The following is a 25,298-nucleotide window of genomic DNA, read 5'->3' as shown; positions in this document are numbered from 1 at the left end:
TCTACAGCTAGATAATCCATATATTTGGTGAATATAAGGGCAGTTTTTGTTGCATTATGGCTGCAACTACAAGTTGGATCATGAACCAATTATATGACCCTTTTATTAGAGAATGAAAACTCACCAGCTCTTTAAAGAAAGCAGATTCTTTGTGTTGTTCTGAATAGCGCTCATATTGGTCAAGGCCATCCTGTAATTTTAAGGTGAGTGTATCATAGTTGGAGCGCACTACTTCCAAAACCTGCCTCACAAAAACACAATGGAAATTAAACATCAGCTTGCTGAATATCATTCTGTCTGAAACACACAACCCCAACATCATACAGTTCTGTGCTGGGAACTCAACTTCAAGATAACGGAACTCTCAATTCTCCTGAAACACAGAGAGCAAATGATTTTAATGGGTTCAATTAGGTATATGTGTGAATGACATATGATGGTTCTATTCTCAATCTGATTTGTAGTCCATGGCATTAGAACGGCCGCCACCTTCATCAATAAGCTGAAAGTCTAAATGGAGAGGCTAGGGACTCCCAAACTGAGTTTAGCAAATTAAAAACCTGCAATCCTATGAAGCAGTGGAATGCATAGTTTTTTGGTTGCATTTTAATTGCTTTCTCACACTGTTCTAGTTCAAATTTCCTGATATCACCTTTAAGGAGAAGTAAATACCAGTCTCCTCTAGATGAATACAGACGATCATCCCTAACAGCTTGGAAGGAATTTTGGAAAATGGGGGAGGGAAACAGAGATACTGGACAATGCAAAAATGAAAAGACTGAATTTGTTTCTTTTTTATAAACTCCTCTCAAGGTGAAAAATATCTCAATTTCTGGGTGGCATTCAAGAAAACCTAGTAGAATTTTGGCAACAAGATAGGCACAGCAGGTTGGAGAACAGCTACAAAAGTTTTAGATGACAACTTTTCAAAGAACAGTTCTTTGTGGATTTACAGTCCCCATTCTTTTCTTTAGCTGAAGATCATAATTTGTAACACTATCATTAAAAACTGTTATTTTCTATGGTGTTGCTGCATTCTGCCTAAATGGGCATCGCTTTAACTCAATATGGAATGAATGCAATTTGTCAATCAGATAGTTTTAATTACATTTAAACAAACTGGTTTTATCCAGTGGGATGCTGGAAATTCTCCAACTGTAACTAACACAGAGGAACATGTGGTCATTCAGATTCTATTGAATTTCAACTCCTAGGAGTGCCAACCAGCATGACCAGTAATGATACTGGGAGTTATAGTTCAGCAACATCTGAAGCATTACACATCCCTTGCCCAACACAGTTCTATAGCCTTAATGTCCTATAGCGTAATTTCCCTTATTTAATAAAGGCTTGCAATTCTTGAATACCTGTGAATGTTTATCTCTAATTAGTGAAAGAGTACTATTTATGAAGAGAGTAATTGAATTGCTTTTGTCACAAATTCTTGCCCTAAGAAGCAATTTAACTCCCTTAGCTTTCACCATGATACCACTGAGCAGACCTTTGTTTGTTGACCTCTTTATAGATTTAGTGGAAGAAAAGAATTAATACCCCACTGCAAGAAAATAATTGTAACTCTAGGGATTGTGAAACAGCATATATAGAAATACAAGATATTAGACTTTAGTTGCTATCTTGGGAACAAAACATTATTTCATTCCAATTTTGCTTTTCCCCAAATCTCCCAATTTGAGCACGCACAGAAGTCACGTGAACTAGCAATTATCATTCCAGACTTGTACAAGGCCCTTGGTTTTCCTCTTGTCATAACTGTGGTGATATTATTCCCTGATTAGCTGAAAATAGGAGAGCCAATTGGCAATTAGTTTACTTTCCTCTGAAACTGGCAATATATACAATCATCTGTAAAAGCAAGTGCCCTGGTGTGGAATATCTATTCTTATTAATGCTGAGAGTTCCAGTCTCTCCACATCCTAAGCTTCTGATAGAGATCTCCAGTACATGGATGAGACAGTTCTGAAGAGCACTCACACATTTGCTAGTTTCTGCTGTTATACTGAAGGAAATACTTGTGACAAATAGAGACATCTTTGACATGAAGAGGAATCTGGATGGAAAAACAAATGTTCCTGCATATCACAGACTCCCAAGAGAGGCCCAAAGGTATGCATATACGAGAACTGCAGTCTGAACAGGCAGTGTCTATGGGAGATTGCAGCTGTTATTTTCCATTTCTTCTGCTAAACCAGGGGTCTCACACTCATCATTCCAAGTGCTGCACAAGGGCTATTTCATTAGCTCAAGGATCACAATACTGAAGACTTTTCATATACAGACACAAAAGTTACATAATCTTAAAATTAATTTTTATTTATAATCTGTGGCCTTCCAAACGTTGCTGAATTGCCTTGGCCATTCTGGCCAAGGGTGCAGGTTGCTGGACACTGTAGACCAACAGCTTTAGAAGGCCTGCAGACAGACCATATTTCAGAAGGACACTTTCCAAGGAAGGCACATTTATTTCCAGTCCCCCTGCTCCTATTTCAAAATTTTTCCTACTAGAGGCAACTGAGGAACAAGTACAGGATTCTTCCCTTGCTCCAGTCCTTTGCAGGTACTTTAGCCAAAGCTGTTGCAGTTCAGTCCTTTTGCCTCTTTAGCTTCAATGGTGATCCCAAAGTGACTCTTTCCAGTTTTTACTGTACAGGCACAATTTGTCTACCTGATTGGCCTGTCCCATGGAAAGACTTCAGGCTTCATTGAGTTTCTTCACTCTGGTCCCTCCTTAGCTCCTTCATGGGCCCAAGGTGGGGGAAGGCTGCTTGGGATGATGCAGCAAGTTTCCTCCTGTATTCATTCTTTTTTCCTTTCTTTTGGGGAGGAGGGGACTCTTTCACAAAATGATTTTATTTCCCTGAAACCCAGAGTGAAAAGTGTGAAGGGGAACCAAAGAGTGGCACATTTTTCTCCTCAAGGAAGCAAAGAGAAAGAGATGGAGGAAGACCTAAAGAGAGGCAGGCAGCCCCATCAACTTATCTGCCATATACGGAAATGTACTTCTGCTCCAGTCCAGACTTCATGACATCACTTATTTCTTCCCTTTGTGGTGATTAGGAAAATGGCACCGCTACTTCTACTTTGCCCAGTAGCCAGATTTTTGGCAGCAGCTGCAATTTCAACAACATATGGAGCAGAATACAACAAAGGTGGCAACTACCTTCTCCCTCTTTCTCCTCCATCTGTAGTAAGCCAGTGTATGGGCACAAAATACAAAAACCAAGCATACCACATTACAGCTTATTGTTATATTTTAATCAGATCAAGGAGCCCCATATTTAACATGTCAATCTATTATCCACAAAGATGTCCTTTGTGGATAATATTAGCTGCTCACGGAATTATTTATTTTACCTGAAAGTCTTATTCACTTTAACTGTGACTGCATCTTAATATAAAGAAAGAAATAATTGAGAGACTATCATAGTATATGCTCTCATTAAAACGGAAAAGGGTAAAAATTGTATCAGGGTCTGCAAACAACTTCTTAAGAATTTGCTGATGTAGCTAGAATACTTATTGGAATTAATTCCCAGAAGCAGCAAAGACAAAGTAGGTATCAAGATAATTAGATGATAGAGAAAAACAAAATGCTCGGCACATTTTAGTAACCATTACTAGAATTCTGACCAGAATATTCCTGGACCACCCACAGTATTAATTCTAGAGTTTTGCTTGGTGCACTCAGCTCATTTCCATTCAAATCCCAATTCCTCTCCACAAAAAAAAAAGAAAAAAAAAGACAAATTTGTGTGTTTGTTGTCTACTGCAGTATTTACTATTCACTTATATACAAAACATTTAAATAAACCTGGCAAAAGGGAGAAAGCAAGGCTGGAGTTGAAGAATAGTTGCTGTACAAACTATTCATTTTTTTAATAGCAATTTTATTAAAGATTACAGTTTACAACAATAAAAACGAATACAAACCAAAAAAGAGAGAAAAGAATAAAAAGAAAAAAGGCACAGAAAAGGAAAAAAGAGAAAAAATAGAAAAATAGAAAAGAAAGAAAAAATAAGAATATAGTAAAGAAAAAGAAAATAAATATATAAAGGAGTTCCCCCTTCATCACAATTTTCTCTCTAAGAGAGATAGAGACAGACAGACAGACAGACAGACAGACAGAAAGAAAGAAAGTTCAGCAGGTTTCTGAATACTACATTCTAACCAATACTAGTAATACAAAGTGTGCAGCATCCTTGTTTCCAACTTGTCTAGCTCCGGTCCATTTCTAAACACATTTCAAATGCTGGTTAAGACGTATACAATTTTATATGGTTCTGAGTCAGATAATCTGAATGACCATTTTCTCTCATAAAAACCTGCCTGGGTTTCAAGATATTTCAGAAAGGCTTTTTCCTTTGTCTTTCCAATGAGTGAGATACATTTGATGATTTGGGGAGTTATTGTTACAGGTTACATAGTTTATAAGCAGGAGTACCCAACCTATGGCTCTAAGGTCACACTAGACAATCCTGTGACTTATTGGGCCATCCTTTGAGAGAAAGGTAGTGCAGTTTGATGTGCCCAGACTAAACATTACATTTTAGGCTGAGCATTTACCCCAATGCTGGAGGGTCCTCTGGTCTTCTAAGAAGAGTATATATCATAAATAGAAAAATAATTGTAGTGGCAAATGAACTTCAATAATAAGTCAATATTTACTTACCTAAACAGATAAACAGAATGACCATGGGGAGCCAAAAAAGCAGTGCGAGTAGGAGTGACTTCTGACTTCCTGCCGGATTCCCCACTGACTTTGCTTGTGGGAAGCTGGCAGGGAGCACTGGAAATCACAATTATGTAACTGTGGGGAGGCTGCAATGTACACAATTTTGCAAATAAAACTGGTATGAACATTGTAGAAATTTCAGTTCCACAGAAGTAATGGGTTCTATATTTTTTACACATTTCTCTAAGGTAGCTTGATATAAAAATTGTTGTGGTATAATGCACCATTTGGGCTAACTTGAGGGTACAGACAAACAGATAAACACAATGAGAGTTTTAGTAGTATATAGATGTAGCCTTCAAAAGCCTTGTGTTCATACCTGCTCCTAATGTTGTTAATTATAATTTTATAATTATAAAATATTCAAGGGAGTACTTAGGTTTAATTAATTTCCTGTCATTATTTTAAGAAATCAAATTTAATTTTAGCTCCACCCACTGTTTGGATTGCAATCACCAACACACTATTCAAAGACCAAGTGGAGCCTTTGGCTTGAAAAAAGTTTTACACTTTCTTCCTCATGGGAGGTAGTAATGATAGGGGCCAGTTAGTAAAGATCTCTGAAATAAATAATTGTACATTAATCTCCTTTTTAATTAATTGCTGCTTTATTCACAGTTCTTGCTGTGTAAACTATTGCATAATTGAAACATATTGTTTAGTTTTATATTGTATGGAAAGAGAGGATATACATTTAAAAGAGCAATGTACCATAGTGATCCCAATTGGACTAAACTCAGTATGCACAGTAGTTGCTTAGTTACAACCTGATCATTCAGTCATGATGTACTGCAGAGGCTCATACTTCTTAGCCGCAGTTTCCATCATAGCACATATTTCAGGCCAGGATTTGAACTGGGAGATCACTTCTCCATTGCCATAGGAGCCCAATAAAGAAATATATATATAACAGCTGTAGTTCACTGATCAGCCTTCATTTATTTGTATAGCAGTCCCATTTCTGAAAGCCCAGTTATTATTTCAGGACAAGCCTCAAAATCAAACCAGAAAGGATCATTCAAACAGATGGTGCTATCAGTTGGGAGGGTCATCACATTCAAAGCTCTTCAGATATGGATTCAGATGCAGGACTAAAACTAAGCCCAGTTAATATACCGCCCCACCCAAAAAAGCTGCAGAAATCAACCATGAATATAGGCAGGGCAAAGAAAAAATAACAATAACAACAAAATGACATAACCTGAGTATGTGTCAGTTCATTACACATAGCTCCCTGTAGATGGAATAAGGGCAAGAGTATATTAGTTTGCAAGATAGTATCTAGATCCTAGTTTAAACAAAATAGTATTGGTATTCTTGGACTAAAACAGGGCTATGGTTGTGATTTTGGCATACTGATAAAAATGTGCCAAAATTGGCCAGCATTCTCTTTACCGTCAACAGGGAATGCTGCACATGGCATGGGAAAAACTAAGGCTGAAAACACCTTCTCTAGCTTACTAAAAAAATATTATGTGAAAGTCTTGATTGACCAAGCTGTGGTGAAGATCAATACCTATATCAAAATCTCATGATGACCATGGCATATGGAAGATTGCATAAATGAAGAAGTAAATGATTTTAAAAAGCATAAATTAACTAATGAAAAGAAAGAAAAGTGGGTATGTTCTGTTTCCATGAAACTAAGAGGAAGAGGAAGAATTTAACAGAGCTGAATGCAGGTAGTGTGCTAGGTATCATATACAGGTAATCCTTGACTTAAGACGGCAATTGGGACCAGAAATTCCGTTGCCAAGCAATGCGGTCATAAAGCATGACCACATTGCTTAGCAACGGCAATCCCTGCAGTCCCAGTTGCCGTTGTTAACTGAATCCCATGGTTGTGAGGTGAGGCAACTTCCTGCTGGCTTCCCACAACCAAATCAGTGGGGAAGCTGGCAGGAAGTTGCAAGTCCCAGGCTAGTAGGCAGGTAAGTTGCTACTGCCAGGTGGGGGAGGGAGCAAAGGGGAAGGGCGGCAAAGGTTGGGAAGGGTGCGTAAGGGTGCAAGGGGATGCACAAGAAATGAGGGTCAGGGAAGGTGTGGGAGGGGGTGCAGGAGAGGTGCAGTGCAGGTCAGGGAGGGTGTGTGAGGGTATGGCACAGGTTGAGGAAAGTGTGTGAGGCGGTGGTGCAGCTTCGGGTCAGTGCACAAGGGTGTGGTGTGGGTTGGGGAGGGTGCACAAGTGGCTGGAGACTTATCCCAGCATCTTGTGACCTTCCCTGTCTTCCCTATTGACTTTCTGGGGAAGACAGCAGGGAAGACTGCGAATGGTGATTACATGATCGCGAGGTGCTGCAACCAATCATAAGTGCAAACTGTTGCCAAGCGCCCAGTTCATGATCATGTGACTGCGGGGGTGCTGGGATGGCTGGAACGCCAAGAACTGAGGTGGTAACCACCATTCATTCAGCACCATCGTAACTTCAAACAGTCACTGAATGAATGATCATAGGTCAAGGACTACCTGTAAGTTGCCACAGATGTTTATGAAAGAATCAATAGGTTGGGAAAAACTGTATGTTATGCTTCAATGAAGAACTAGAGATGAATTTTGGGAAAAATAGTGCACCATCCCCCTGCAATCCAGGGGAAATTATTATTATTCTGCTAGATGACATTAATGAATAGGTGGGAATGAGATAAGAGAGTAAAGAAGTGAACAGGCTATTTGGAGAATCAACAATAAACAGAATTGACTGTTTCCTAACTATTTATTTTAAAAAAGCTGTTTCAAATATGTGGTTTAAGCATAAGGATATTCACACCACACAGTTAAGAAATGAAAATAAATCTATAAGCATGACTGATTTCATTGTAGGATGAAATATTGAGATAGTTAATGAAGAATTAATTAATTAATTAATTAATTAATTAATCCAACCCAGTTGGATGTGAAGCATGGGGCATGGTCTGTAGAGAAGCCCAGGTTACGGACTTACCCTGTTATCTGAGAACAGTTTGATCTTGTTGCACCTGACGAAGTGGACAGGGTCCTCCGGGCAGTCAATGCCACCACCTGTCAAATAGATCCTTGTCCCCCCTGGCTGGTTAAGGCTACTTGGGAGGTGACATGTGGGTGGGTCCAGGCAATGGTGAATTCATCCTTGGGGGAGGGAGTGTTCCCAGCTGCCTTTAAAGAGGCACTGGTACATCTGCTCCTCAAGAAACCATCACTGGATCCCAACATATTGGACAATTTTCATCCAGTCTCCCACCTCCCCTTTTTAGAGATGGTGGTGGGATTGCAGCTCCAGAGGATCCTGGAGGAAACAGATTATCTGGACCCTTTTCAGTCAGGTTTCAGGCCCAGATTTGGGATGGAAACAGCATTGGTTTGTTGAGCAGAGTACAGCAATGCTCCCAGAAAAACTTTGCCCAGGAAAAACCTACACACCAGCATGAGAGGTTTGCAAACTGCAATGCCCATATCTTGTTCTCCAAAGAAACTCAGCCAGAAAATATATACTATCTGGTTGTTTATTGATAAAAATGCAAAACTTCATAAAATACAAGTTGTATACAAAATATAGGAAAAAACACGTCTTCTCATAAATTCAGCATCCAAGACTTATCTACAAACATAAAGTCTCTAGCCAAAAACTCTCAGAGAAGAGGTACACTACTTGGTTATTAGTTACAACTACATAACCCATAAAACTACATAACTACATGGTGGCTAACGCTAAAACAACTGCGAGGCTGGGCATACAATGCTCCAGTTATATTGCCACTCCATACCCCCCCACTGAGTAACTAGCATACACACGCCAATAGGTGGCAGTAAATAGCAGTATACATGCTAACACACAAGTCATACGATCTCTCTCTAGTCACAACATTTTCTGTGAAGATAACCAGCTGCATCCTTTCCCATGAGAAAATCCTAACATGGTTGCACTCATGGATGATCTTTGGCAGGAGTGGGATGGGGGTAACGCATCCATCCTTGCTCTTCTTGACCCCTCAGTGATTTTCGATACTATCAACCATCGTATCCTTTTGGGTCAACTTTGAGCTGGGAGTGGGTGGCACAGTTTTGTGCTGGTTCTCTTCCTTCCTCCAAGGTTGATCCCAATTGGTGTTGATTGGGAGTGAGAGGTCCAGCCCGCGGCCCCTCCATTGTAGGGTGCTGCAGGGTTTGGTACTTTCTCTGCTCCTTTTTAACATCTCATGAAACCACTGGATGAGATCATCCGGTACCATGGGATGAGGTATCATCAATATGCAGATGATACCCAGCTATACATCTCCATCCCAGGTGATCAGAGTGATGCTGTGACCACCCTGTCCCGGTGCCTGGAGGCTGTGGGGGTCTGGATGGAGTGCAACAGGCTTCAGCTGAACCCCAATAAGACAGAGTGGCTGTTGATTGGATATCCCTCTGTATCCAGGAATTTACCATCTTTGGTTCTGGACAGGGTTGCACTGTCCCAGACAGACCAGTGTGTAATCTGGGGGTCCTCCTGGACTCATGACTCCTGCTCGAGCAGGTGACAGTTGTGGCCAGGAGGTCCTTCACCCACCTTTGTGTGGTGTACCAGTTATGCCCCTTCCTAGATCAGGAAGCTCTCTGGTCAGTCACTCATGCCCTGGTCATCTCTCAGTTAGACTACTGCAATGCACTCTACATGGGGCTACCCTTGAAGAGTATGCAGAAGCTACAGGTGGTTCAAAATGTGGCCGCGCAAACTATCTTGGGTGCCCCTAGGATGGCACATATAACACCTTTGTTGTTGGAGCTGCACTGGGTGCCAGTTTGCTTCTGGATCCAATTCAAGGTGTTGGCTATCACCTTTAAAGCCCTACATGGCAGGTTACCGTCTCACCCCATTGCATCAACCCATCCCACCTAGTCAGGCAGAGAGGGCATGCTGTGGACCCTGTCAGCGAGAGAATGTCAGCTGGTGGGGCTCAGGAGGAGAGCCTTCTCTGCCATTGTCCCCACCCTTTGGAATATTCTCCCCCAGAGGCATGGTCGGTCCCTACCCTCCCAGTTTTCCGGAAAGGACTTAAGACCTGGGTCTGCCAGCTTGCGTGGGGCAATAAGAGTTTTAATCAATCCTGGGGGTGGCTGGAGCCCTGATGTCACTCCTGAGTTATTTGCCAATTTCATCATTCTTGGAATTTATTTATTATTTTTAAGATTGTTTTTATATTGCATTATAATTGATTTTATCTCCCTTGTAAACCATCCAGAGTTGCTTTTCAATAAAATGGGTGGTGACAAATTTGATATATAAATAAATAAAATAAATAAAGAATACAAGGGCAATGAGAGGTTCTAAATGTAGACAAACCTTTTTTGGGTAGTGTTAAGAGTAGATCTTATGAAACTATAGACATGGAAGAAAGGAAAGGAAAGAAACTAGAGTGAAAGTATGAGTCCTGTATGTAAAACTGTTAGAAGACAGATTAATCTCCCAACATATCTGGAAAGAGGATGTCGCAATTGCTTGGAACAAAGTGAAAAGAGCTATATTACAGAACTCCACAGAAGTGTGTGGAATCACACTAGTGGGAATTATGAAAAAGAAAGGTTAGTGTAATGATGGTCAGGCTGCAGGTATAGATGGTATAACTGGAGAAATACTCACATATAGATGTGGCTTGATTATGGAATGCTGTGCAAGTTTTTTAAAACGTGTGACTGACAACTGCATAGAACAGAGGTTTTGCGCTTTAGCATATTATTTAGAAATAGATGAATGTGAAAATTGAAGTCTATTGCATATTTGTTGTTTTAGAGAAAATGTATAAAATGAATAAGCCTGAATTATGGAATGTATTGTACAAAGATGGAATGGAAAGTTGATTACTGAATGTGATAATAGTGGTATATGATGGAAATAAAACATGGGTGACAAAAATGTATTGCTTAACGATTAGCTTAACATTGTTCAGAAAGTAAGAAAAAGATATGTGATGTTTCTTTGTTTAATTGATAAATGTATAAGGAACATGGTGTGTTGGTTGGAGACATGATTGTATATGTAATTTTGTATGCAGCTGATGTCATGTTTTTAGTGAGAACCTGAAAGTAGAGTAACTATATTAATTTGAGTACTTTGGAGGAATATTTATCAAAGATGGGAAAAGGGATGGAGAAATGTTAACACATGCAAATGCTTGTCAAAAGATAGACAGTGGAATAACACACTCTCCACCAAACAATGTAAACTAGTCTTAGCTGTTTATTTGCCTTTTCCAGATCTCAAGTTTAGCGTATTATTTTTACTCCTGTTTTATACTAGGCATAACATTTACTTCTCCAATGGGAAAAGCATGATGAATATGTATGTAGGTATATATGAACATGAAAGAAGGAGCTACCTTTTTTTAACCATAAAATTTCTTGGTTAAATTTTTCTGTTATGGAAAATTATCTGAGAATACTAGTGTGCCAAATATTCCACTGTAGGTCTTAGTATAAGAAGCACATGGTACAAAATAATGCCATTGATATCATGCTGATTAATCTTGGATTCAACAGCAATAAACACATTATTTGAACACTCCATGACCTGAAACAACATACATGTTCTGAGCACAAAGGGACTTTTGTACAATTGCCATTTCTTGTCCTATATAGCAGATGGATGAACTTGTAGAATGGAAGGCTTTCAAAACTTTCCTACCAGAAGTCCTGTGGGCCTTCACACCCTCTCCTGACTCCTGCTTTGAAGCTCAATTGTTCCTGCTGCCACCACCTATGTTCCTGGGGATGTCATCTGGTGTCTACCCCAGTGTGAAAGAGAGATAGGCCTCTCTCAATTTTTGCCCTTCTGGTGATTAAATGGTCAAAAGAAATGTTGAAATAATTTCTGTAGCACCATCTCCTGGCTGTGTAGCACAGAAGCAAGAGACTGGAGAATTCAACCCTTCCCCCATCCCAATAAAGGTGGATCAATCTCAAAGGAGAAAAACAAAAACAAACTTTATTTTGAAAAATAAGACAAAATAGTTAAGCCCTCTTTTCTTAACTTTAAATATTGAAAGCTAAGTTACAGTTGTTCAGATCATGAACAGCAACTTACAAGAAAATTGCAAAAGAAAATGCAGTGTTCTAGACAGACTGCAAGATGGCTACAACTAGCATGATCTTTACTAGAATCTCAGAACACATACTGAAGAGATTCCAAATTACATTAGAGATCCCAGAACGTTATAAAGAATGATTTTACTTTCTTGTGCATGCCTAATATGATTTCAGGCTAACATAAAATCCAATTTTCCACTTTGTACATAACATAAAAGACAATTAGACTTATGATAATAAGAACTAGCACATGTTCACGACTAGAATGTTTTCACTTATTTCTGCAGAAGTAGAAGATTCCTAACATTTTTTTTTCCTGTTTCCTTTACCTGGGCTTCCTCCAGTCCCACTCTCCCTGCAAAATATTCTACTTTAAGTAGAGGCTGCTGGAAAGATGCTAAATACTACTCTTTCCAGCCTCAGTCTGGTCATTTATGCCTCTGGATTTAAAAGGACAAAAGGTTTTCCTATTTCCAACAGAGGAAGAGTCTAGGGTAGTTTGAACCTGAGGACATGGATTATATATTTGAATTTGCCTACAGTCTAGCATGTAATCTACAGTGATAATACCCTGTAATTCAGCTTCTATTCTATCCACTGAAATAACTCACTGACCTAAAAAATTAATGATGTGAAGTAGAATTTTTTTTTCAATTTGTACATTTTTTGCGGACTACTTCTATACTTTTAGAAATATATTGCTACATGCAATTTGTTATAACACAATGAATACAATTTAAATAAAGCTGGGCAAGTGGGATAGATAGAACACTTGTCAAATATAAAATGTTAATTACAATTAACTTTTTCCAAGAAACTATTCCCAATTCCCCTTCAAGGAGCATTACTTGTAATGGTAAAGGGCTTACACATCTTATATGTTATAAGCTATATCACTGAGAGTGCACACTGCTAGAAAGGTCACCCATGAGGGCAGATCACAGATGAGGGGTCATACAAAATAAAACCTACTGGAAGAGGAAATAGCAACCCATTCCAGTATTCTGCTAAAAAAACCAAATAGAGTTTAATAATAGGAGAATGTCAACATTATACTGAAAGAGAATCCCCTAAGTTAGAAGATATTGGTACTAGAGAAGAGCAAAGGGGAAGTACAAGCAGTACTAAAGCTTATGATGTAGTAGATTAAAGCTAAAAGGACATTTAACTGTTGATGTGCCCAAAGGCAAAAGGAAGGTTTGATAGTGCAAAGATTGGAATACAGAATGTCAAAATCATGAACCAAGGCAAACTTGATGATATTGGAACAGAAATGTCAAGATTGAACATTAACATTCTGCAAATCAGCAAACTCAAATGGCTTGGAATGGGTCACTTCACATCAGATCTTCTAGCATGGATGTATAGCTATCATTGTTAACAGAATGTTGTTGAAGTCACTCCTTGGAGACAACCCAAACACTAACAGAATGGTCTCAATTCAAGTCCAAGGCAAGCCACAAAATTACAATGCTCTAATCACAGAAGGAGATAAGGCAGAGGTTAAAGAATTCTATGAGAACCTGAAGTATCTTGTCAACACAAAAAACAATGCCTTAATAATTATAGGACACTGGAAAGTGAATGCTAAAGGTGAAAAGTAATATAGCATCTGGACTAATCAGAAAATTTGTCTTCAGAATATGAAATGAAACAGGACGCTAATTAACAGTTCCACTAAAAAAAAATTAAGGTTTATAAGAAATATGTTCTTCCAATAAAAGACAGTTCTACATATGGACAATGCTAAAATCAATTTGGCTATACACTCTGCAAGCAAAGAGAGAAACTCTAATCAGTCAGCAAAAAACAGCCTTGGTGTTAATTGTGTCTCAGATCAAATTCCTCCTTGAAAAATTACGACTAAAGAAAACTAATACAATAAACAGACCAAAAAGATATGACCTCAGCAATATTTCTTATGACTATGCAGTGAGGGTAAAAATAGTTTTAATAGACTAGATTTGATAAATAGAGTATCTGAAGAACTCTGGATGGAACTTCCTGATATATCATTAAAGATGAAGCAAACAAAAATATGCCAAAATGAAAAAAAGCAAAAAAGTTGGAATGGCTGTCTGCTGATATGTTGAAAATAGCAAAAAACAACAGACAGAGGGAAGATTTGCCTAGCTAAGCAGTAAATTCCAGAGAAGAGCAAGAAGTGACAAGGGGTTATATCTAAATAACTAATGCAAAGGATAACAATTGAATAGGATGGAAAAGAGAGGAAATTCTGTAAGAGAATTACAGAAATCAAAAGAAGAAACGGAGCATGATAAAAGACAAAGAAGGTAAAAATCTAATGGAGAAAGAAGATATAAAGAACAGATGGCGCGCATATAGGGAAGAACTACATTTAATATTTGTTTGTTTAATCAATTTATATAGCCACCCATCTCAGTACATGACTCTGGGCAGCTCACATTACAAGAATTGATGATAGATATGAAGGTTTAAATGCTGAACTAGAACGAGACATTGTGGAGAGTGAAGTGAAATGGGCCCTACCAGCATTGCTATTTAAAATTTTACAAGCTAATGCAATTAAAGCACTACTTGATGTTTCTTAGCAAATATGGAAAATAAAGCAGCAGCCAAGGGACTGAAAAATATTTTATATTTCAATACCAAAAAAGGCAATGCTAAGGAATGCTCAAACTACCAAACAATGCACCTATCTCACATACTGGTAAGATAATGCTCATGTTTATCAACACTTGGAAAGAGAACTATCAGATATACAAGCTGGATTCAGAAGAGGAAATGGCTTCCAAGATCACACTGCTAACTTCTAGTGGGTAATGGAGAAAGCTAGGGAGTTCTAGAAAAATGTCTGTTTTTGTTTTATTATAATTTTTTCCCACTTAAGCCACAATAAATTAAAAACATGGGTATATCAGGCCACCATATATGCCTACTAAATGTTTATGATGACTAGGAAGTAACAGAATGAAATTTGGAACAACTAGGTGGTTCAAAATTGGGAAAGGAGTGTGCCAAAGTTGTATAATATTTTAATTATTTAATTTATATGCAAAATATTTCATGAGAAGTGCTGGATTGGAAGAAATAGAAATTTGACTTATACTTGCTGGGAGAAACATTGACAATCTCAGATATGCTGATGGCTTTGATGGCTGAAGGTGGGGAAGACTGAAGGTGCTATGACCCTGCTAAGGGTATGTCTTCAGTTGAAGAAGATGAGGAAGAAGTGGAACCAGAAGCATCAAGTTGCAGCAGTCCTGTCACTGATGATTCAGCAGTACTGCAGCCAGTGACTCCACTCTGGCTCTGACAGGATGCTATTGATGGCAACTCAGACTCAGAAATTCAGTTATTTACCCTATGCAGGGTCACTGAATGCAGATCCTGGATCATCCTTTCAACTCACCTTGTCTCTTGCTTCTCCTTTGGGTTCATCACCTGACTGATAGTTCACCAGTCTCAATCTGTGCCTTGCCTATTGAATGATGAGTATTGTCTATCCTCAAAGATACTGTGAAAGGACTTTTGAAAGACTGCTTTACTTCCACTAGCTGTGACAGAGCCTGAGCTTGCTTACCTCTGGCTTGTAGCAGATTTATTGCCTCCTTATTTACTCTCTGGCAGGCAGCCAGGCTGGCCCAGGAAATAAGGAATCTCTTGTTGAAGATAAAAGATGAGAGGGCTAAAGTCAGTCTGCTGCTCAGTTTTAAAAAAAGAAACCCTAAGAATATGTCAACAGGCAATCCTAATCTAATGCAAATAGGCAGAGATGAAGTTGAAGCAGTAACAGACTTCTTAAGATCAAAAATTAATATGGATGAATAATGTGACCATGAAATATAGATATCTACTACTTGGGAAAAAAACGGTTACATATCTAGACAAAATATCAAAGTGCAGAGACATCAGGCTGACAACAAAGGTATGTACAGTATTGTCAAAACCATGGTTTCCCCAAACCTAGACTGCTCACTGGAAGCACCAATAATATGCTTAAATATCCTGGAAATATAATGTAAAGCAACTGTCACTGGATAAGACCTGATGCTTGGAAAAACTGAAGACTATTTAAAAAGAGGCCAACAGAAGACAAGGTCACTAGATATCATCACTGATGACACACTGCAAAAAGCTTACAAGGAATCAAAGACACAATTACTGACAAACTCAGCAAAATGATGTCCACTGAGTTGCAAAAGACTGGCAAGTGACTGAATAACGGAGAAACAATAATCCCTTAAAAAGGAAATATATTTACTGTATGTATATGTTTCAGGATCTTTTTTTAATTAGAAGATTAACAGTTATTAGTGCTTTGCATTTTTTCTAAAAATCTAGGCAGGGTAAGGGAAGTAAATTCTGTAGAATTGTAATGTAGAAATTTTGCTTTGAACTTACACTGTGTACTTTCACCAAATCTTTCAGTTCCATTATTTTTGTTTCTAAAAAGCTTCTAATACATTTACACAGCATCTGAAATTTATACGACAACGTTTGCATGTTAGTTTTGCTTATTAGATATAAGATAAAAACTTTTCAAATCTATGGGAAGCAACAGAAAAAATATTCTGGAAAATGTAAGGCTCAATATTTTTTGGAAAGCCAATTTTATGCTAAAAATTATTAAGAAAAATCTGGAGGGTACAGAAGGCTGCAGAAAGACAGCAGAAGGCAGGGACCCTCAAAATCTGCTCATAGTGGGGGGGGAGGGGGAAATCAAATCCTTCCTTTAAGAGATTGCAGAAGAGAGTGAATGAGATGCTCCCCTCTCACCTAGGGTCTTCAAGCTTGTCCAACTTCCCAATAAAAAGTAAAAGCTGTCCTCTGATCCGACTTTCTAAAAATGTTTTTCAAATGACATCCCCTATCAGTCCATAAATACATGTGTAGTCCCTCAGTGAAATTTTATTTGCCATCATCTTGGTCTCATTAAAGGGCACCACCACCAAAACATGCCTTGGGCAGTTTGTTTAGCTATAGTTTTAGATGGCTGCCCTCTCTCAGAGTTTCAGCCCACATCTTTCATAGGTATTTGTGATGGACATGCTGCTGTCCACTTTATTCTTGATACTTGCTCTTCCTTTGGACATACTGACTAAGTAAAACTTTATAATATTAAACATTAAAACAGTCGGCAGTACCTGTGAGTGTGTGTATGGGGGGTGGGGGGCGTTACAAGATGTAGATAAAATTGTATAGTTCTATTTTTAAAAAAAGGATTGGAGTCTTTTAAAGTCAGCACACAGTGACTGGTTATGGCATAATTTGGCAGGATAAGTCTCTTTCCAAACAAAATTGGTTCTTTGTTCTTTGATTATGCTCCTTACTACTCACTGAACATGCATCAGTTCAGCTGGACAGAAGGTATATGAATGGAAAATTTGTAACTTTAAAAAACATGCCTCAGCCAAAATCAAGAATTTGCACTAGGATAAACACTTTAGGATAAATCAATTCTACCCAATTTCAATAACCAAAACAGAACAGCACTGACACTTGGGCATAGTGTAATTAATTAATGTAGCAATAAAGGAACAGAGCAGAGAAGAAATTTCATATCCTTTTCTAGTTTTCCAAGTCTATATACAGTCAGGTCCAGAAATATTGGGACATCGACACAATTCTAACATCTTTGGCTCTATACACCACCACAATGGATTTGGAATGAAACAAACACAATGTGCGTTAACTGCAGACTGTCAGCTTTAATTTGAGGGTATGTACATCCAACTCAGGTGAACGGTGTAGGAATTACAACAGTTTGCATATGTGCCTCCCACTTGTTAAGGGACCAAAAGTAATGGGACAATTGGCTTCTCAGCTGTTCCATGGCCAGGTGTGTGATATTCCCTCAGTACCCCAATTACAATGTGCAGATAAAAGGCCCAGAGTTCATTTCAAGTGTGCTATTTGCATTTGGAATCTGTTGCTGTCAACTCTCAAGATGAGATCCAAAGAGCTGTCACTATCAGTGAAGCAAGCCATCATTAGGCTGAAGAAACAAAACAAACCCATCAGAGAGATAGCAAGAACATTAGGCGTGGCCAAAACAACTGTTTGGAACATTCTCAAAAAGAAGGAACACACCGGTGAGCTCAGCAACACCAAAAGACCCGGGAGACAATGGAAAAACTGTGGTGGATGACCGAAGAATTCGTTCCCTGGTGAAGAAAACACCCTTCACAACAGTTGGCCAGATCAAGAACACTCTCCAGGAGGTACGTAGGTGTATGTGTGTCAAAGTCAACAATCAAAAGAAGACTTCACCAGAGTGAATACAGAGGGTTCACCACAAGATGTAAACCATTGGTGAGCCTCAAAAACAGGAAGGCCAGATTAGAGTTTGCCAAACTCTAAAGCCTTCACAGTTCTGGAACAACATCCTATGGACAGATGAGACCAAGATCAACTTGTACCAGAGTGATGGGAAGAGAAGAGTATGGAGAAGGAAAGGAACTGCTCATGATCCTAAGCATACCACCTCATCAGTGAAGCATGGTGGTGGTAGTGTCATGGCGTGGGCATGTATGGCTGCCAATGGAACTGGTTCTCTTATATTTATTGATGATGTGACTGCTGACAAAAGCAGCAGGATGAATTCTGCAGTGTTTCGGGCAATATTATCTGCTCACATTCAGCCAAATGCTGCAGAACTCATTGGACAGCGCTTCACAGTACAGATGGACAATGACCCAAAGCATACTGCAAAAGCAACCAAAGAGTTTTTGAAGGGACAGAAGTGGAATGTTATGCAATGGCCAAGTCAATCACCTGACCTGAATCCCATTGAGCATGCATTTCACTTGCTGAAGACAAAACTGAAGGGAAAATGCCCCAAGAACAAGCAGGAACTGAAGACAGTTGCAGTAGAGGCCTGGCAGAGCATCACCAGGGATGAAACCCAGCGTCTGGTGATGTCTATGCGTTCCAGACTTCAGGCTGTGATTGACTGCAACGAATTTGCAACCAAGTATTAAAAAGGGAAAGTTTGATGTATGATTATTATTCTGTCCCATAACTTTTGGTCCCTTAACAAGTGGGAGCCACATATGCAAACTGTTGTAATTCCTACACCGTTCACCTGAGTTGGATGTACATACCCTCAAATTAAAGCTAACAGTCTGCAGTTAACGCACATTGTGTTTGTTTCATTCCAAATCCATTGTGGTGGTGTATAGAGCCAAAGATGTTAGAATTGTGTCGATGTCCCAATATTTCTGGACCTGACTGTATATCTGTCAAATGCTTTCTATAGATATAAGAAACACAGCACCAAAGAGTATGGCATGTCTCCTCTCATCAGACGAAAAGTGTTAAGGCTATATGACAAATGCATTCTACATTTCAAATCTTAAGCAGCAAATGCTTTTGGTTCTTAAAAACTGCTGCAACTTCTTCACATAGTATCTTCTTTAATGTAAATCTTTAAAACTACAAAGTGTTTAAGGAATTCTTCTCTGGTGTGTGTGTGTGTGTGTGTGTGTGTATTTAATTTCTCCCCACCCATCTCCCCCCAATGGGGGACTCTGGGCAGTTCACACAAAACATTAAAAACATAAATACATATAAATACATAAAACATAAAAATTTAAAAACATTACTAAAAAAGAGAAAGAGGGTCCAAGAAGATGAAGGATCTGGGGCTGAAGACAGCAGGCCTCTATGGAGCTAGCCATCCCCACACTTGAATCTTAAGATAGCTGGAACTAGCCATGCCTCCACCAACTCTGTTGAATTGCAATCCAACTTCACTGAGACATAAATCAGGGGAGGTCATTCCATACTGAAATACATCTAAGTGATAACTATTTGAAGCACATGTAGCTCTAAATTTTCCTGGCTCTCCTTTATATCTCAGTAGTGTTAAATATCTTCAGTCATGGTATTCTTCTGGACTGACTAGGAGATTGGAAATGGGGGCATAGTGCTACAATTGTTCTCCTTGCTTCATGGTCAATTCCAGTCTATGCTGGTAGTGGGAGAAAGGATGGACTGAGGCCCCTGATTTGCAGGTTTCCTCAATGCTTGATATTCTCACCTCTCCCATTTAATATCTACCAACTTTAGTTCTCAAAGTTATAAATAAATAAAATATTAATATATTCGTTTTGACAAAAGAAGAAATGTGTTTCAGATGTTGGCCAAGTTGTGTAGTCCAAAATTTAGAAAATTCTATTCAAATGAAAGCATATTAGAGAAGGAAATCATGAATTAAAATATGAACTCTTTCTATATTCACTGTGATTTGTAAGCAGAATATGCGCCTATTGTCACTAGAGATCAAATCTATGATTTGTGCAACAGACTACTGACACTGAGTTCCTAGGCAATTTGTCAGCAAGATAAGTCACCAGTTTCCTGAAAGGACCATGCTTCACATGGTTTACCTTCAAAATGATGTCAAGATTATTAAATGTTTTAACAGATATTTTGCTTACTTCTTTACACCTAGAATCTGCCTTCAATGATCCAGAAATTAAATACAGTAATTAAGGAGTGTGGAGTGGCAAATACTCTGGAACCACTTATTTTGTAGTAAATTAAGGGAAAGATTTAAGGTGATTGTCAGAAGCTACTGAATACCAGGAAAAAAGGGGGTTGCAACTGGAGCACAGGACAACTATTAATGTGGACCTTCTAGGAGCTTTCCCCAAGTAGCTAGCAAATAGAGTAGTGCTAAGATGCTGGACTTGAATAGCCAGTTCAAATTCCCATGCAGGCACAGAGTTCTCTAAGCGATTTGGCCAGCTGAGGCTACTTTGTACAGCTGTTGTACGGATAGGATTAGGGAGACTTCCATATACATTACATACAGCTGTCACGGAAGAGCTGAGATATAAATGCAATCAACCAGACAATACTAAACTGTTCAACAAAATAATATAACACTTTGTCTGAATTTAGATAAATGGGACTTCAGTAGTTCAAGAGCAGAAGAATTTCCAGTTCCTAGGCAAGACACCAGCTTTTCAAATGTACTCAGCTATATACTTCTATTGTATTAATGTTGATTTTCTAAAAAATCAGAATGCAGCTAATTCTGTATACAAAATCCAAAATAGTTATCATTTCTCTTTTTCTGTGTTATATACTTTAAAAACTAGAGGTCCAGACATCTCAGAAAGTTAATGTTTGGATAAAAAATATGTAATTGGTTTTGCTATTGTTGTTAATATCTATGGCTAATCCTCAGGTCAATTCTGGCCAATTTCCAGCACAATAATTTGATTCCAAGTTCCTAAAGTGTCCCCTGCAGATTCAGTCAAGGGAGCAATTCACTGCTATATCTATTTTGATACCACTGCCATACAAATATAGAACATCTGCAATACTCCACCCTAGAGGATGCTGAAGGCCACACATGCAGATGACATCCATCAATGAATTTCTTATTGAATAAATGATCTCTATTTTTTTAAATAAATCAATATAAACTTTAGTTCTAAATAGTACAATAAAAAGCAAGTGTTTGGTTGTTACAGATCCAGGAGCTGCTGATTTACCTCCAACCAGTACTATTTTTTAATGTTTGTTCCTGGAACTAGATGTACAGCAGCACTGGCAACCCTGCCTGATGGTAATGAAAAAGCACACAGTTTAAGCTACTATGGATTACATTATTTTTTAAATAACTGTCTCATATTTGCAATCAAAAGACTGCTGAACCTTTGCATGACTGCCTGTCACAGAAGGATAAAGTAAATAGAACCTATCAAGTTAACCCACAGGCTTAGGGTTAATCAATTCAATCAATGAGAACATAATGTTATACTTAAAGAACCTTCCAATAACAGCAAGGAGGAAAAACAAGTTTACTCCCAATCCCTAAGAAAGAAGCAGCAAAAAGAAATATTGATGGAACCAGAATGTGATAAGGAAAGGGAAATCACAGAGCATTCAGAAGAGAGAGATATGGAATTAAGAGGCTACAGCAAGGTTCCCACTAATTATATTACAGCCATATTTCAGAGGAAACATATTCCAATCTCTTTGGAGATCACATCTGTGCCACATACAACTCAGGAAACTCAAGAAGATGAAGCAAGTTTAGCTTCAAGAATGTAATTACTGATCCTGGACAAGAGAACTCCGTCATACCTAAGTCCCTTTGGAGAGTAATTGGCCTCAAGTTCAGTCAATGGATTGTGATGGACCATCACCAGATTTGGAAGAGCCACACAAGAAGTGCTTTCCTAGAAACTCTTCAGGCATGTCTACTAATTGACAACTAAGGCACTCACAGCAACTGAACATCCTTTCATGGAATACTGTGGGTTGGCACTCTAAGTGTAGGGATAGATCATTTATGGATTCTCTCTCTAAATATAACATTATTTTGTTACAGAAGATATGGGCCACTGAGGATATTGAGCTTGATAATTTTGTAGTGAACTCTCTAGATTAAGGAAAAGGGGAAGGCCAAGTGGTGGTCCATGCATCGGTGCCTCAAATAAGATCCACCCTGTGGTGACCAATGAAACTCTGTACTCAATTTGCAACAGCTATAAGCCTTTGGGTTGGCCACCTCCACCTTAGTGTTATAAACACCTATCTCCTCCACAACTATTACAAAAACAAGTGAAATAAAACTGGCTTATGCTGGAATTATATGTGACATCCTTAAGAGAAAACATACCAAAGGTCTTGGTACTACTAGCTGGAGACTTTAATGCCAGGATTGGCAAAAATGATTATATTCTTTATGAGCAATATTGTGCCTTCCCTGATCCAGTCCGGGAGTCAGTTTCCCCATTAACGCACAACTCTAGAGACAGAGGAGTAAATTACGCAGGCTGGTGTCTATCTAGATGGTTAATAATTTAGACCTGCTAATCTTAAATGGTATTTGGGAAAGCAATACCTCTGGAGATTTCACTTATTGGGGTCCCCTTGGAACAAGTGTAATTGAGTACTTCATGGTCTCCCATGGGCTGAAAAATATGAACCTTAATTTTACCATGGGGATGTCCTTAAGCAGTGATTACTTTCCTCCAAACCTGTATCTAACCTTAAAAGAAAGATACATAAATACAAAAAAAGTTACAACTGTATCCAGAACTCCCATCAAACTGCAAATTATATTCAGATAAAGTGGACAGAGGAGATGGATAGAATAATACAGCTTATATATAAATCTGGTAGAGTTCATAGTTTATATATTTCCTTAGTTAATGAAACATCCCCAGAAAGGATCTACAATTTGTACCTTAGCCTAATTGCTATATTCAATGATGTACTAGCCAGTAAAACTAAACAAGGAATAAGTAAAAGAAGATCCCAACCCTGGTTTGATGAGGAATGTGTAAAAGCTAAGCACTCCCTAATTGAATGTTTTAAATTATATAAGAGTAAAGGCTGTCTGCAATTCCTGAAATTTCTCCAGGAGCAAAAAAGGGAGTATAAAACTCTACTGAAAAAGAAAAAAAGAGATGCACAAAAAGCTCTCTGGGAAAAATTGATTCAGATCTCCAAGATCAGGGATAATATCACTGGGATTTTGGTATATCACCTCTGACCACATGAGAGAAACTAGCCCTAAATTAGAGGTTCCATTTATGGCTTCCACATGGGAGGCTTATTACTGATCACTTTATGTTCCTGAAAGTTGCATAATCACCAAAGAAGTACAGGAGAAGCTTCCATACTGGCCTTCTGCCACTCCAAATGAAATCTTCAAACTAATCACACAACTGAAAAATGGCAAAGCCCCCAGGAGAGACATCATCCCATCAGAGCTGATTAAACTAAGCACTGACTGGTGGGCATGAACTCTAGCAGTTCTGTTTACAGCTATAAATTGTACATTAAAAATGCCCCCTGAATGGAACACCTCTATTATTGTCCCTATATTTAAAAGGGGGAGTGATCCAATCCATCCAATTATCACCTGATTAGCCTACTAAGCATTAACAGTAACCTCTATACTAGACATCTTTACTGGAAATTAATGGACTCGTTGGAACAGGAGACCATTCTTGTGCAAAAGCAAGCTGGGCTCAGGATAGGGGGATCAACCATGGACCAGTGCTTAGTTCTACAACATCTGATTAAAAAATATATATTCCCCCATAGGGGGGCTTTGTATGTGGCTTTTTTGATTTTAAAACAGCTTTAGAATGTCCTTGGTTGTCAAGTCTTATTTGGATGTAAGTACTGTCATGCCGCATTTTAATGAGTGCTAACAAGCGTCTATCAATAGAAGATCTCTCCAGTTTTGACCACAGTTGTTCTCTGCAGATAAAATATAGGGAACCCTTAACCTTGTAGATCAGTGTTTCTGAAACTTGGCAACTTTAAGATGTAGGGACTTCAACTCCCAGAATTCCCTAGCCAGCCATTCTGGGAGTTGGAGCCCAAACATCTTAAAGTTGCCAAGTTTCAGAAACACTGCTGTAGACTATCCTAGGGTTTCACAGAGAAGTTGGGATAGAAAATCAGTAATAATTAAAATCTGACTTCAAGAAAGTATAAATTATGCCACTTTCCAGAATGTATCCCCACTAAAATTATTTTTTTGTTATTACATTTTTATCCCACCTTTTTTATAACTCAAGGTGGCAAACATATCTAATACTGCTGCCTCCTATTTCTCCACAACAACAACCCTTGGGCTAAGAGTGTGTGACTGGCCCAAAGTCACCCAGCCAGCTTTCATGCCTAAGGCAGGTCTAGAACTCAACATCTCCTGCTTTCTAGGCCAGCACCTTAATCACTGCACCAAACTTGCTAAATTTTATTTTCTTCCCAGAAAGGTACTTACATAATCATTTTATGAGTTCTGGCTTCTAGTGTATTCATGTGAGCCTGAAAGGAGCTCATCATTGCTGCTTCTTATAAGTTCTCATGCGGGATTTAAGATTATAAAATTCCAGCAGGTATGTGAGAAGCCATTTATTCAGGTGTTTTTTTTAAGCGTCTTAGAGAGTTGGCCAAGGATTCAGAACTGATTAATAAATGGAAAGGTGGATCTGACCTGGCAATGTGTGAAAACAGAGCAATTTAAAAGTTGATGGAAAGGCAATGAGAAAAGAGAAAAAGCCTACTTTTCACACACTGGGAAATGAGATATGATTCATTATGTGACTCTGACGTTTGTTCAATTTCCATTATGAATTTCCACTGCATAAATTCAACTCAGAAGCAAAAAGTCCTGATTAAAATCTATCTGGAGCGATGAAAGATTATGTATATGTATAGTGATGTCTGCATGGGGTTAGCATACAGTATCTCAGCATATGCAATTGGCACCCGCTCCTCAAAAAGAAGTCAGACAAATGCAATCAGATATACTGTACACCATGCTCAATTCCTTGCTATTAATGATTTAGTAATTCATGAAAAGTTCTCTAGGCTGTTTGGTTAATTTCTACTGATTACAGAGCAATGTACACTGTATGAAGTCAGCATATAGAGAACTGTTCTTTGGTTTCCTTGAGAAACAGCACCCCCAGATTCCTCCTCTGCAGGAGGTCAAGGGAGTAATGTATGCTAGCAAGGGTTTCTCAGTGATAGACCCCACA

General features: G+C 38.6%; 1 protein-coding gene across 1 annotated transcript in view; it reads right to left on the bottom strand.

The window, feature by feature from the left end:
* The window catches only part of ARMH3 (armadillo like helical domain containing 3), a 149,408-nt gene that overhangs the window by 4,712 nt on the left and 119,398 nt on the right, over window positions 1-25,298 (bottom strand). The window contains exon 25 of the mRNA XM_088131951.1: window positions 125-241. Coding sequence (XP_087988077.1) covers window positions 125-241 — 117 coding nt within the window. The remainder of the gene's footprint in view (window positions 1-124; window positions 242-25,298) is intronic.

This window comes from Python bivittatus, unplaced genomic scaffold, assembly GCF_059951505.1.
Source record: "Python bivittatus isolate LINGU-HERP-01145 unplaced genomic scaffold, Pbiv_v1 ctg000980_np1212, whole genome shotgun sequence".
NCBI classification, from domain to species: Eukaryota; Metazoa; Chordata; class Lepidosauria; order Squamata; family Pythonidae; genus Python; species Python bivittatus.
The sequence above is the reverse complement of the archived record's forward strand: the minus strand, read 5'-3'. Positions and strand labels throughout refer to the sequence as shown.